Genomic DNA, 15,157 nt, shown 5'->3' with positions numbered 1-15,157 from the left:
GCAAAAAATTAAGAGGCTTGGGACGAACAAGCTAAAATTACGTTAAACAATTCACCTTTAAAATATCTATGCATTGATAGTTTAAATACACTTTCCTTAACAGGTCAAAATCAATGATGACAGAAAATGTTGAGGTTTGCTATTATACTTAAATATGACATTATAAGCATATTTAAATCTGAAATTCTTTAAATTTGAATATCTTGAGAACGAAAAGAGCGTTTAAAAAATTTAAAAAGACTTGTACTAACAATTTAAGCTCTACAATATAAGGTCTAACAAAATTTTATACCTCGGGTTCCCTGTTGATTTTGACCTCCAAAGCTTCACAGAAAATTATTGAAAAACAAGAAAAAATCCTACATATTAGTTAATGCTTTTTTATAGAAAAACAATTTTATAACGGCACAAGCCTCAGATTTTGCCAAAATATATAAGAACAGGAACAGTTTCTTACTTGTTCTTAAATTACCTTTTCTGTTATAATAACATGGGCCTTAATCATAAAAAAATGCGATTTTTCCCACGAATCTCCCATGTTAACAATTGCCTGTGGTCACTTCTCTTCTCTGGGTTGATTAGCAACACAAACACGCATTTTTCATACGAAAAGTGGCTGTTTGTTTCCTTATACTATGGATGTTAAAAGTTCAAATTAAAAAAGCAACCCAGGTCTTAGAAATAGTTAAAAGAATTACTAAATGTATAAAGATATATAACACATGGGCAGGCTTTGACAGAAATGGCGCACGCCTCCACAGACACCATTATTGTTTATGGGCGTGGGTATGATCGCACACCTAGAAAGTATTTTGGCATGTTTTTGAAAGGTGGAGACGACTTAACCAGTCAACCCCAAACACTAGAAACTGCAAAAGCTTTTATAAGCATGTTTCTGTAGCTACATTTCCCCTATTATAACTTCCAAAATTAAAAATCGAAACATGCAAAATAACAATTTAATTCAAAACAATCTGTGTCTTTTAATCAATCTTCGTTCAGTCTCTATTTCGTTTTGTTTTTATCTACCATGTGTCATTATGGAAGTTTCGTAAGCATGATCACACTTACCAGGCGCCATTAAAAACAAAATAAGGCTGCACATTTTAATAAGCCAATTAAATCGCAAAAATGCTGTCACTAAAGAAAAATTAAAACAAATAAGCTTTTAAGTTTGTATTATTATTATTATTATTTGCAAAGTCATCACAAACGAATAGGCTTGAAAAGAATTACGTGTGTCAGTTCTGACTGGAAGTTAAGTTTGCATATTTGCTTTATCCGTGCTCCTTCGGTGTTCACCTTTGCATTAGTTAAGAACCGCATGGCTGGATTCCTTGTGTTAGAACTCTCGCACTTAGTGTTGGAGACTGGGGTTTAATTTCCTTTGGCAGCGATTTAATATGGGTGAGGGAATTTTATCATAGCTATGGGTTAACCCAAGCCATGTGAGAAAATTGGGGAGATGGCACTGTGTGGGCCGTTGGATGTGGCAGGGAGTTGTCTGGTAGGGTGTGGACCGTAATTTGGTAATAATAATAATAATAATAATAATAATAATAATAATAATAATAATAATAATAATAATAATAATAATAATAATAATAATAATAATAATAATAATAATAATAATAATAATAATAAATTTAAAGCGGCTAGCCCAGAAAATCACAAAAAACTATAGTTAGTGGATTGTTTTCACTGGGGCCAGGCATTATATACTCTGGGACTTCCGATCTAAGCCATGGTCACTCCTGGAAATAATATCCATCAATATCTGTGAGGCTAGCCATGTAAAATATGCACATCTAAAAGATATGACTGTTGGACTATAAAAAGTAAGAAAACTGTCTTGCATTATGTCACAATCATACAAGTAGACCTTCGTTTACCAATTTAAAGCTGTGGCATGCAAAGTAATGTCAGATATGTATCAATATCTTGAATCCGAAAAGGAAAAGGAAAAGAGATCATCAAGGCAGGATGAAAGCCAGCAGAATTGACAGATATTTTTAAAAGATGTTCGAGAGGATACTACTTATGGGCTAAGTTTAGTTGCTTTCGGGCGAGTTCAGCGTTTTAAAAAAAAATCAGGTATTTGCCCGAAAAAACCCACATAGTCCTGAACAATGCCCGAAAAAAAAAAGATTCACCATAAATGACTCTCGAAGAATTATTTAAAAAAGTATAAAATTTAAAATGAACTAACTATATGGTAGCTAAGTTCTTAAAAGAACTGTTTTTTATGGTTTTTGATATGATTTACTTGATAAATAACTTATACATAAACTTTATTACCCCCTTTCTCTTCAAGCGCGTTCTTTCAACTGTCGTCCACCATGTTTATGTTACAAGGTGTTGCATTTCAGGAATGTTCGTGGCGCCGTAGATTAGTGGTTATAGCTTTCGTACTCTGTGCGGGAGACCGGGGTTTGATTCCTCTTGACGGCGATTCGACATGGGCGAGTGAATGTTACCATAGCCCCGGGTTAACCCAACCCATGTGAGGGAAATTGGGGAGATGGCACACTGTGCGGGCCGTTGGATGTTGCCGGGAGTTGTCTAATAGAGCGTGGGCTCTACTAATTGGGTCTGCGTAGCTCATAATGAGCATTAAATACTCTAGGACTCTCCATCTAAGCCATGGCCCCTCCTGGAAATAATAGACAGGGTATATCCCTCAATATTTGTGAGGCTAGCCATGTAAAATATGCACATCTATCTATCTAATGTTCTGGGCGAGTTCAGCGTGTTCGGGAAAGTGTGGGCGGTTTCGGCGGACAACCGTCAATTTAATTTGAAAAGTCGCCCGAACTTGCCCTTATATATGCGGGCGTTTGCGGCTTATCGGCACCCTCTTTTTCCAGTAGTAAAATAAATCCCAGGCTTTTTGTATGGTTACTATTATTATCAATAAGATTTTGCATATTGACTAAATTTGTGTTGTTTCGTTTTTCCTGTACTGATTTTAAGTTCCAATAAAACTTTTTTTGCTAACCGTGAAAATTCAGTGATGCAATTTCCCTTTTCTTGGCTTTCTTTATAGGAAAATTGATTGCAGACCGACTGTTGGAACACCAAACAAACTATTGAAAATAAATGGAAAAGGCTTTTAAATGGTCATTAAAGTTATAGCTAGAACACTTGTAAAAGATTTTAAATGTATTTTGGAGCTGAAATCTTTGGCACATGGAGTTGGTTTATATCAATTTTTCAAAAACGTTAGTTTATGTTCAAAATATTAAATTAAGAGCCAGAGAGACTGGGGGACTTCTTGAACTTCATGGGATGAGGGGGGAAGAGAAGTATAGATATTGTTTCACATAAAGAGAGGTGTTTTGAACGAAAAAGAAGTTATCAGAATAAAGAAAAGAAATTTTTCGACTAAGAAAAGAAGGGTTACTGTTATGACGACTATGATGCAGAGTGGCCATTGTTAGACGGGTAGCTAAAAATGTAGGCGCCGTATCTTCTTTTTAGCGGTTTTAAACTCTGTAGCTAGCTAGCTAGCTAGAGCTAGAGGACCGTGGTCTGGCGTAGTTCAAAATGAGCCTTAAATACTCCAGCACTTCCTATATGAGCCATGGCACCTCCTGGAAATAACAGACAGGATATATCCCTCTATACTTGTGAAACTAGCCATATAAAATATGCAGTTCACGAAAAGTGCGCTAAACTAAACGCACGCAATTCCGCTGCCATTACGAGAAATGAAGCTGGGTAGTTTATGCTCATGACTTAGTTTTTGATAGTTAAAAAGCGGAACGGGTTGTTTCCTATATCTCGGTTTTGCTAAGTCCATTGTTACTTTTTGAACAACTTTCTAAAATGGATGACAAAGTTTACAAACGCTTGTTGATTTTTTTGAGGTTTTGAGGAAATTTTAACGTAAAAAATCCCTCCTTACGTGAGATTTTGTTCACATGGTTGGTAGAGTTATGTTCACATAAACAAAGTCTCTAGCGTAGCTAAATTCAACCCTAGCATGAACGTCCTCACGCAAATTTACTTTTTTGGTTCTGTTCTGGTAAAAAGAGGCTGTTTTCGCAATCTGGGCAGCCTCTTTATAAACAGGATGGTCGGATTATGTACGCATAGCTTGATTATGTCTTTTTTGGCCCCAATTATGTCGTGGTGACTGGATTTTGAAAGGCTGATATGATGGATGGCTTTGGCATTTTCTTCTAACGTTTGGGAATGAACCATTGAAATATTATATATTGTCACATGCAATTTCTCTCTGCAAGATAGAACACCATTAAAAACTAGGCATAGCAAAAGAAAAAAAATTGACGTATTTGTTAGTATAAACTGTGACTGTATACATTTCAACATAATATACTTTGAAGTATCTAAATTTCACGAAACTACTTAGATTGTGCGGATGGGTTGGTTCATTTTTATTTTTTGCAGGAATTTTGCTGGGGATTACCTAAATTATTTGTTTTGCGGAAATTAAGTTTGTTAAAAAGTTATTAAATTTGCGAACGCCAAAATTTAGTTTCCACGAAATTTCTTTTCATATATAAGAACAACAACAACTTTGGCCACCAGGGCTATTTGCTTGTCGGAAGTATTGACGCATGATATAAAAGCCGGTATGTCCCGGTTATGTTTGTTCTATAAGTTAGAAATAATATTTTTTAACTGTCGCACATGAGCTTATCATCCTGGTTATTTTTCCTGGATTATTTATTTTCTTCCCTCTTTATAAATGCGGCAAGCTGCAATAGATAATCCGGGCAGTGTTTATAATCCGGGCAGAACAGTTCAGTCATCAACTGGCAGCATTCAGTTTATCAAAATATTTTTGCGCCTTTTGTGTCTTGTACTTTTCAAAATCTGGATCTCTCTCTCTCTATATATATATATATCAATTTTTATAATATCAAAATTACTCCCTATGGTCTTTCCTAACAAGTTGTGGTGGCAATTGTATAAAATTTGCACAGAGTTGCATATCTCTTGCAAACATTGACAAGTCATCCCAAATTGAAGTTATATAGTACTGGAAAAATGTTGTGCAACAACGCACTTTGCTTATCGCGATGGTATTCTTGATCCGTGATAGACGTTTTTTTACTTTCAAATTGTATCGAGAGAGCTTCATGATGCATCTTTGTCGATATCATTCTCGAAACCATCGAGGCCATTAAAACTTTCTTATAATAGAACTATTTTAAAAATAAGAGTGTATTCAACAATGATCACGGATGTTTAAATATAATTGTGTTAAATTTTTTTACCTATGCATAACAATCTAGTGTATACAGCTAGCAATAATCTTTCTTTTTCAGATTGCATTTTAAAAGTTTAAGAACGAAGAACGGCGATAGAAAAGCTTTGTTAGATCGCATTTTAAAAGTTTAAAAAAGAAAAGCGGCGATAGAAGTGCATCGCTAATTGCATCGCTAATAAACAATGACCCCATGCGATCGATTGTTTAATTACAATAGGTTGCAAGATCAATTTTAGCAATCTATTTTGCGCGAACTCTTTTGAAATTTTTAATTTTTAAAAGTTTAAAATTGAAAAGCGGCGATCGAAATGTTTTTTGGATTGCATTTTAAAAGTTTAAAATGGAAAAGGGGCAATAGAAATGTTTTTTTAAATCGCATTTTAAAAGTTTAAAAACGAACATCGGTGATAGAAATGTTTTTTTAGATCGCTTCTTAGAAGTTTAAAAACGAATAGCGGCGATAGAAATGTTTTTTCAAATCGCATTTTAAAAGTTTAAAAACGAAAAGCGGCGATATATAGATATTTTTTTAAGATCACCTTTTTAAAGTTTATAAACGAAAAGCGGCATTTAATAGTTGTGAACAATGCTTCTCGTATGTTTCTTAAATTAAACGCGCTGGAATCTTTTTAAGTAATTAAATCAACAATACATTCTCGCGCAATGTATTATAAAACTTCGCAAAAGATTTTTATTATATAATTACTTCACGCTAATACTTAAGGGAATAACTTATCAATACATTTACACAATGCATCTCGCTATTACAAGAATTATAATTGCTCTGATATTTCTTCGCGAGCGCATTGTTTTTTAACACGCAAATCTAAACTCGCAAATTCCTTAAGGGATTTAATTATAACAAAAGATAAACGACTGCCGTCCTCCACGCAAAGGTGTGACATTAGCGTGTATGTGGTAGATTACATTCAGACTGTACTGTACCTTTGTGACACATTGAGACGTATTTTGTCCCGACACTAAATTCTCGATAGATCGTGACAATTTATTTTAGGGATCGTCTCATAATGTTCGTACGTAGTTCGTATAATTCGTATAAAAAACTTCGTATCGATTTATTAAATCTTTCGTATCATTTTATTTTTAATACGAACTTTTTCGTATCATCAAAATTACAAGTTCGTATAAAGTTCGTATCATTTAAAATAAAGTTCGTATGTAGTTCGTATCATTTTTAAAGAAGTTCGTATAAAAATTTGCTTCTACGAAGTTCGTTTATTATAATTGGACTATTATCTATAGTTTTATATTGAAATTTTTTCAACAATTATAAAGTTCGTTTCGTTATACGAACTTCGTTTATTCTAATTGGATTTATTATCTAAGGTCTTTAAGGATCGTCTCCACGGCATCGTAGAAAGCAAAAACATCTCTGTAGATCGTTTAAAACTCATGAAAACAGGATCGTAGAAAGCGAAAAGATCACTGTGGAACGTTTAAAATTCATGAAAACGGAATCATAGAAAGCGAAAGAATCGCCGTAAATCGTTAAAAATCATGAAAACGGGATCGTAGAAAGCGAAAAGATCGCCGTAGATCGTTTAAAAAATCATGAAAACGGGATCGTAGAAAGCGAAAAGAACGCCGTAGATCGTTTAAAAATCATGAAAACGGGATCGTAGAAAACGAAAAAATCGCCGTAGATCGTTTAAAAATCATGAAAATGGGATCGTAGAAAACGAAAAAATCGCCGTAAATCGTTAAAAATCATGAAAACGGGATCGTAGAAAACGAAAAGATCGCCGTAAATCGTTAAAAATCATGAAAACGGGATCGTAGAAAACGAAAAGATCGCCGTAGATCGTTTAAAAATCATGAAAACGGGATCGTAGAAAGCGAAAAGATCGCCGTAGATCGTTTAAAAATCATGAAAACAGGATCGTATAAAGCGAAAAGACCGCCGTAGATCGTTTAAAAATCATGAAAACAGGATCGTATAAAGCGAAAAGATCGCCGTAGATCGTTTAAAAATCATGAAAACAGGATCGTATAAAGCGAAAAGACCGCCGTAGATCGTTTAAAAATCATGAAAACAGGATCGTATAAAGCGAAAAGATCGCCGTAGATCGTTTAAAAATCATGAAAACTGGATCGTATAAAGCGAAAAGATCGCCGTAGATCGTTTAAAAATCATGAAAACGGGATCGTATAAAGCGAAAAGATCGCCGTAGATCGTGTAGATTGAACCTATGAATATGCAATTTTACTAGTCTTTTCAAAGAAGTCAACCTCGTTTATTTTACTTTTTTTATTTCTGGTTTCGTTTAAAGTGCGTATTATTTCTTTTCGTTCTACCTGATTTGGGACAAAAAGCATGTAACTTCGAAATCTCCTTAAACGTTCATTCAATATACATGATTCTTCTATATTATATTGTTCAGCATTTCACGCTTTACACAATGCATAGTGGCAACAATTTATTTTTTGCATTTAAACAAGCAAATCATGTATTTTTTGTTCGTGATTATTCCTCACAATAATAATGAATCTGTTAACTATATTCTATTTGAATTAACAATAAAAAAATGCTTTAAATTTTTTCACAAAACTAACTTATCGCTATAACAACAAATGACAAATAAAGCCTTTAAACCTTAATATCTCATTAACAGTTCGTGAAATCAGGTAATCATTTATGTATACATTATTTTAATCAGCATTTCACAATCTACAGAAATAACAAAAAAAATTGTATATCACCGACTTCAAATGCTGTATGGGTTAAGATTATTTGAGACTAAAATTGGAATAATCCCTCAAAATGGGTCAGATTTCACTCTAATAATTTTCTGATTAAGAGTTTATTATAACTTAAGAGTGTGTTGAAACTTAAGAGTGTGATGAAATGTGAGTGAAGAAATACATGTATATCCTTTTACATCGTGAATTTGTGTGTCTTTTTATGCTAATTGTGCTTATTATTTTTTACAAAAACAATTTTTGTGTAAATTCAATGTGCAAGTCTTTTTAATAGCTATTTTTCCCTGCTTGTACAATTTAAAAATCTCCTTTTGCTTAACATTAGAATTTGTACATATGGATCAACTCTCATCCACACCACCAAACAGAGCACACACATGGAAAGATATTAGCAGTGCTCTTTATGATGGTTTGGAAGTGATACCAACACGCCATGTCAGCCCTCGAACCAAATCAAGAAATCATTCCAATTGCAGTGTGGACGTTGTTGATACAGTCATAAAAGGAAATTACGCTTCTTGTATGGAAAAGGAAATTATGGAACAACCGAAAAGTATTGCACAAACTATGTTAGGTCGAGTAGATTTTGATAACTTTGAAGTGAACTTGAAAGGTCTTGATGGTTATTTGGAGGAAATCATAAGGAGTCGAAGAATCATCTTGATTGGTGCTGCTTCTAGTTATCACGTTGCTTTAGCGTGTCGGCAAACCATAGAAGAGCTTTCAGAGCTTCCCGTGTTCGTTGAATTGGCCAGTGATTTTTTAGACCGTGAAGTACCAATTTTTCGTGATGATGTATGTATTTTAATCAGTCAGTCAGGAGAAACAAGTTCTGTCCTAAAGGCTTGTTTGTATTGTAAAAAACACGACGCTTTAGTGATGGGAATAACCAATGAAGAAAACAGTCGTTTATCAGATGAAACTCACTTCGGTATTTCGGTCAACGCTGGTGTTGAAATGGGAATCACAAGCACTAAGACTTACACAAGCCAATTTTTAGTTTTAGTAATGTTTGCATTGAGATTAGCTGGAGACAAGAAATCGAAAAAGGCTCGAATTCAAAATATTATTTCCGAAGCAAAACTTTTGCCTGAGAAAATTGATAAAGTTTTAAATTTGTACAAATCTTTGAAGCAGCTAGCGGAAAGTCTACAGCATAAACCAAGCATTTTAATTTTAGGTAGAGGGTACCAACAAGCCACTAGTTTGGAAGGTTCTTTCAAATTTAAAGAGGTTGTTAATATCCATTCTGAAGGTATTCATTCTGGCGAACTAAAGCATGGTCCGCTTGCTTTAATTTGTGAAGAAATGCCAATTATTATGATAATTATGAGAGATGCCATTTATGATAAATGTATAAATGCGATAGAGCAAGTCCGAGCACGAGGTGGGAAGCCTATTGTTGTTTGCGAAGAAGGTGACGAAGCCACAAGTAACCTTGCACATACTTCAATATGTATACCTAAAACTGTCGATTGTTTGTCAGGCATATTAGCAGTCATTCCATTTCAGTTACTGGCAATGCATTTGGCTGTTTTACATGGTAAAAATGTTGATTCGCCCAGAAATTTGCAAAAAACCGTTATAGAGGACTGCTGATAATCAGACTTATTTTATAGAAAGATTTTGGGTGATTTGTATTTTTTAACTGCAGATATCATATATTATGTGCTTTCAGAATTTTTATATTTGTTCTTTGTGCAAAAGTGATAAAAATATTTATTAGGAGTATTGTACTAATTTTATTTTACGTAAAAATTTTTAGGTAGCTTTAGTGAATCAGCGTTAGAATGTTTCAATTTCAGTACTATCTTAATAACATACGTAATAACGTAGTTAGCATTTATGAAGCCATTTTGACATATTTTATTACGCACCGAAAGCATTTTCGTATAAATATTGGAGATAGATAAGCAAAAATGAAAAAAAATTGTTTTATAGAAAATTCCAACTGCTGTCTCGTGTATTAGCCCACCATTTTCCTGTTGTTAGATGTTAACCTTGTATGGTATCGTTAGCATACAAAAAAAAAAAAAATTAAGAAAACGAATAACTAAATTATTGAAATTGACACGCATTTATCCTATTTGGACCAGGTGTGCGAACATTAGGTTGTGCGGAATTAAAGAAAACGATTACATTTATTTACATTTAAAATTTAGTTGGGTAAACAGTAGAGTGATTTGTTCCCGTAATTCCTTTTTTTTGTAATTGTAAAAGGTGCGCGAACATTAAATGTGCGCGCGAAAATTTCGTCAATTAATGTATCCAAGTGAATATTTTGTGAAGTTTTTCGATTGAAATCTATGCAAAACATTACTTATTGGATTTAATAAATTTACTTGAACTTTTGATTGAGGTGAAAAAACGATCTGTTGTGAGGTCGAACGAAATTGGAGATTAAACTGTCGAAATTGTTTAAAATGGAAAAGTAGTTTTACGAGCTATCCAAGAGAGTCTGTTTTGTTTTGTGTGTTTGTTTATCCCCAACCTCGTTTCCTGGGTATTTTGCCTTGTTGATGAATTTGATAGCGGCGAAAAGGCCACTCCGTAATAACACGAGATTGTTCATTCCCCTCTCGAAGCTTATAAAAAGAGAATATATTCTCAATTTTCTTAATTTGCTTTGTTACTGGTCAGAATTTACATTTTGTAAGGAAAATGCTGTGTAAAATCTCTATCAGCAATCCCATCGCAGACATCATTGTCTCTACAATTTAAAACTTTCTCAATACAACAAAATAAATACTAGAATCACTTTTAACTACAGATCTTCTCGAAGAGCTCTTCCATGATCTGTAGCTGTACTCCCAACAAACAAATGATAGTGGTCTAAAATCTCTTTAATGCTAAGTTTACCATCTCCATTATCGTCTGCATCTTTTATTAGGTGGTTTGCTTCCACAATCGTATCATTCTTATTAGGGAGAACCCATGCCCTCATTTCTGCTCGTTCCAATACACCACTTTTGTCGTGGTCGAGCTGGTCCGCAAAATGTTTTCTATCGTCAATAATCCAAGATGGTGGCTCATCTTTGTCGTCGTCAACATATTGACCAAGAAACTCATCCAAGTCAATATTTCTAAAAATTTAATAATTAATCAAAAAGTTATCGAGGTTATGCGGTAAGAAGTTATAAAACCTTTTTCCCGAAAATGAACGATTAAACGAGCCAATCTAAATAATCAACAAGAAGCCCTGGGGGCTCTAAGAATTTCCGCTCGCTACCAAAATATTTGATGACAACCTGCTAATTCGTTATGTTATCGTGCCAAACATTCGAAGAGGTTTGGTGCATGAAGCTCTGAAGATAAAGCACACAAGTGACATTATATCTTACAACAAACGCAAACAAAACGAAACGTGTCATAATAAACTCACATTTTAAAAGAAATTGCTAACAAAAAATACAGCCTATCATTCATTGCTGAAATTCTTGCGATTGAAACGTTTATAGTCTTAAACGGCATTTAGTTGACAAAAAATCAATACTTCGATGTGACCATCATTTTCAGCATACTTTTTTTATTAACTGTGCCCATTTTTGTCGAAAATAAAGTAGTTTTAATTTTTGGACCAATTTTGGCCTAAAATGGCATTTAGGTGACGAAAATCAAAATTTTGATCTCACCATTATGTTTAGCATACTTTTTTTGTTAACTTTGCCAATTTTTGTTTAAAATAAAGTAGTTTTAATTTTGGGACCAATTTTGGCCTAAAACGACATTTAAGGTGGCAAAAAATCAGAATTTTGATCTCACCATCATGTTCAGCATGCTTTATTTGTTAACTGTGCCAAACTTTGTCGAAAAAAAGGTAGTTTTAATTTTTTGACCAACTTTGGCCTAAAGTGACATTTAGGTGACAAAAATCAAAATTATAATGTCACCAATATGTTCAGCATACTTTTTTTGTTAATTGTGCCAAATTTTGTCGAAAACAAATACTAATTTTGGCCTGAAACGTCATTTAGATGACTTCCCAGTACTTAGGAAGCTTAGGTACGAAGTTTAAATCTGTGACGTTGCAATTGACCATTTGGGACAGGGTTGGTTAGTTAGTCAGTTAATACTCAGAGGAACGTGAAATCCCAGGGTCGATTTTTTCTCAAAAAATGCTCCGAAAGAAAAAACGACGGTTTTAAATAATTTCCTACGCCTTCGGGCGCGGAAATTCAACAATAGAAGAATATAATTTACACCTGTGCTTAGATCAAGTCATTTTCTCCAAGTCCAAACAATACCGCTAAGGGCGCTTCTTAAAATTAAAATTAATTAAATTAAATTAAAGCATTTTTAATAAGTTAACGCAAAATTTTAGTCAAGATTTAAATGTATATAATTTCTTCTTGTTCTTTACAGACTCAGTTGCTTTTCATTATCTGCTCAGAAAGACAAAGTTTATTCACACTTTTTCGTAAAATGTAAGTAACTTTTAAAACAGCAATATTTAGAGAGTATTGCTGTTCTTATAACTTTTTTAACTTCTCAGACTGAGCTTACCATTAACCTGTTTTTTGAGCCAATGTGGTTTTAAATTGTTAGAAGTCGAATTCTCACGTTTACACCTTTTCCGAAGCAGTACCGTTTAGTTTGTAATTCTTTCAAATATACAGAAGTATGCAACGAAAGATTTTTTCTCCATGATTTGACACATTGTTAAGACCATTTCTTCTATTTCGATAAGTTATGTTAATATAATAACTATGGTTATGAACTTTTTCCTTTTTCTACATAGGGTTAATAACGAAAAGAATTCCTTTTAATTAAACATCTCTGAATAAACGCCAATGCTTTTAAAAACGCTGTATTTCAATAAGATTGAAACCATTAATTGCATATTGTCTGAATTTACTCTTCTGTTTTAAATTTACCTGCGCAGTTTAGATTTTCTGTTTGTGTGCTTTAAAGCACATTAAAAAATGAGTTGAAACCTACTTGTCACCATCTTGATCCATTTCATCAATCACTTCATCCACAGCTATCTCCTGTAACAACTTGTTACTGCTTTCTTCTGGATGACGGAAATACACATATTCGTCACGACTTAACTCGCCGTCGTTATTGACGTCAGAGATTTCAAATTTATGCTTTGCTTTCTCGATCTTCACTTTAAGTTTCTAAAAGTCACAAAAAAAATCGAACATACATGAACATATTTTTTGAAATATTGTTTGCCGTGTACACGTAACGCTGCATAACAAATAACTATCAGTTTAACGCCTCGTTTCGTAAAATTTTTATCATCTAGATAGATTTCGGCATGTGAACGAATTGTTTATAAACTGAGAATATAACTAAATGTTAGAGATGGAATCTATCAGTTAAAGGAGGTCTTCCAAGAAAGGGGAACTTGTGTTTAATGCGGAAAGTCGAGACTTCAGTCTGATTCTGGCATACTAGCACTGAACTGCTCTTCCATGATGCTCTTCCATGCAACCTCGTCCCCAGGGTATCTTGTATCTTTCTGATAGGCGGACGGCGATATGAAGTTAGAAAGGATACAAGATGCATGGAACGAGGTTGTAATGCTCGTTGACACAGTATCAACAGAAAATAAATTGTTGATTAACGCACAGTTTCTGGGTGACACCTAAAACAAGAATATAAAAACTGTAAAGAAGAAGTAGATAAGTTGAATATGCTACCATACCGGATCAATAGAAGCTTCATCATCCCACTGTCCATAGTGAGCACGTTTGTATTCGGGCCAAGATATTTCGCCATTTTTATCGTCGTCATCTCTTCGAATGATCATGTCAATCGTGTCCCACATGTAAGCAGTGCGTTGTAAGTTAATCCATTTCTGAAGCTCGTCATATTCAACAAATGCATCGCTATTTTTATCAACCTATTGAAAAGAACGTTTGATAAAGATCTTCGAGAAACTCTTTATTAAGAACGTGAAAATCAAAATATGAATATCACAGCGTGTTATTGTAACGTAGCAGCCGAACTATGTACCTTACGTTACCTAATGTTGGGCGTATTATTTAATAGCAAAGTCCTGGGTGTGAGGTTGCCTACGAAATTATTGCATAACCATGTTATTTCTCCTTTTCGAAAAAAAGAAGTGCTATTTAAGAAAATGTCAAAATCACGCATTCGAACGATAGTTACAACTCATTTTCATTTTCTAAACTCACAGTCGTTTGTATTCAACAAAAGTTTCAAACAAAAAATCACCTTTTTTATCAGTAAAGCAAGTCTTCTTTTCGCTTCTTCAGGTTCCAAACTGTCAAAATCATGACCATGTCCCTTTCCCAGAAAAGCGTCATGGTCATAGTCAGTATTATGTTCGCTTCCTTTTTTATAGTGTTCACTTTCTGATATAACGTGATTATGATCTTCGTGTGTGTGAACACAGACGATAGTGGCAACGAAGATGAAAACTAGTAGAAAATTCATATTTTTGGTTATACTTGAAATTATCTAAGATCAAGTATGAGTTTTAATTTTTTTATTGGACTTACTGCTCTCCATCTTATTGCAGTTATTTTTCAAGTTTTTTTATTAATAAATAAACGACAGAGTGTGTGTTTGTGCAAGTGATTCAACAAGTTCTTCTAAAACTTACGTGTGTTCATTACACAGCCTGTTTGCTCACGTGGAGCAACCACAGCGAACCTCGTTTAATATTGGCTGACTCAGCAAAAAATCTCTTCCGTTAAAACAACTCACAAAAAAGATTCATGGAAAGTAAGATAAACTTTTTTCAAAGCACGTTACAGGTTAAAAATGGAAGTGACTAAATTTTCGCTCAGTGAATAAGATTTTTTACCGATCAAAATATTTCACTCTCTTTCTTTTATCGATCCAATTTTACCGAAGTTATTTTTGTCAACTAAGAGTTTTATCGATATTTCTTCTTTTTTTTTCGGTGCATTAAAAACCAAAACGATTTAAAAATAAGATGACGCAAGGTTTAAAGATTTCTATTTTACATTTCGAGTTGTAACATAAAAATTTGTTTATTTTCCTCGGTTATATGTTTATTTTTCACATAGCACTTGATTTGAAAAAATTGTTTCATATAAATTCATTCGAAAATTCGTCGGCGAAAAGTAGCTTTGTTGGTAAAATTGTAGTTAAAATGACTAAATTTTGCGCAAATAGTTAAAAAAAAAAATTCCACCTAAAATTTTAATAAATCTGGGTAATTTGTTGACTTGTACAAAAATGGTAAACGCTGTTCAT

The 15,157-nt window shown here is 33.6% G+C and overlaps 2 protein-coding genes across 2 annotated transcripts; one reads left to right on the top strand and one right to left on the bottom strand.

Annotated features, from left to right (window-relative positions):
• The first annotated feature begins 8,021 nt into the window (after nucleotides 1-8,021).
• LOC130612782 (glutamine--fructose-6-phosphate aminotransferase [isomerizing] 1-like) lies at nucleotides 8,022-9,952 on the top strand. Its single transcript, XM_057434138.1, has 4 exons — nucleotides 8,022-8,025; nucleotides 8,286-9,503; nucleotides 9,726-9,784; nucleotides 9,902-9,952. The coding sequence occupies exons 1-4, from the start codon at nucleotides 8,022-8,024 to the stop codon at nucleotides 9,950-9,952; spliced, it is 1,332 nt and encodes a 443-aa protein (XP_057290121.1).
• A 619-nt stretch (nucleotides 9,953-10,571) lies between these two features.
• On the bottom strand, nucleotides 10,572-14,824 carry LOC130662609 (calumenin-A-like). Its single transcript, XM_057461504.1, has 4 exons — nucleotides 14,147-14,824; nucleotides 13,614-13,811; nucleotides 12,899-13,080; nucleotides 10,572-11,043 (listed from the first exon to the last, which is right to left on the bottom strand). Exons 1-4 carry the CDS (start codon nucleotides 14,366-14,368, stop codon nucleotides 10,725-10,727), a joined length of 921 nt encoding a protein of 306 aa, XP_057317487.1. The 5' UTR covers nucleotides 14,369-14,824; the 3' UTR covers nucleotides 10,572-10,724.
• Between the last annotated feature and the right edge of the window lie 333 nt (nucleotides 14,825-15,157).

Source organism: Hydractinia symbiolongicarpus, chromosome 10 (genome assembly GCF_029227915.1).
Source record: "Hydractinia symbiolongicarpus strain clone_291-10 chromosome 10, HSymV2.1, whole genome shotgun sequence".
Classification (NCBI taxonomy): Eukaryota; Metazoa; Cnidaria; class Hydrozoa; order Anthoathecata; family Hydractiniidae; genus Hydractinia; species Hydractinia symbiolongicarpus.
Note: the sequence above shows the minus strand (reverse complement) of the source record. Positions and strands in the feature narration are given on the sequence as shown.

What these genes read in the sequence shown, in the direction of transcription:
- LOC130612782 (XM_057434138.1), top strand. An exon ending in GCATTTGGCTGTTTTACATG is followed by an intron (nt 9,504 to 9,725) that starts GTAAAAATGTTG and finishes AAAAATTTTTAG; the next exon opens with GTAGCTTTAGTGAATCAGCG. An exon ending in GTACTATCTTAATAACATAC is followed by an intron (nt 9,785 to 9,901) that starts GTAATAACGTAG and finishes ATTGTTTTATAG; the next exon opens with AAAATTCCAACTGCTGTCTC.
- LOC130662609 (XM_057461504.1), bottom strand. Translation starts at nt 14,368, where the DNA reads ATGAATTTTCTACTAGTTTTCATCTTCGTTGCCACTATCGTCTGTGTT. An exon ending in TTGCTTTACTGATAAAAAAG is followed by an intron (nt 13,812 to 14,146) that starts GTGATTTTTTGT and finishes TCTTTTCAATAG; the next exon opens with GTTGATAAAAATAGCGATGC. An exon ending in ATGGATCAAGATGGTGACAA is followed by an intron (nt 11,044 to 12,898) that starts GTAGGTTTCAAC and finishes TTAAATTTTTAG; the next exon opens with AAATATTGACTTGGATGAGT.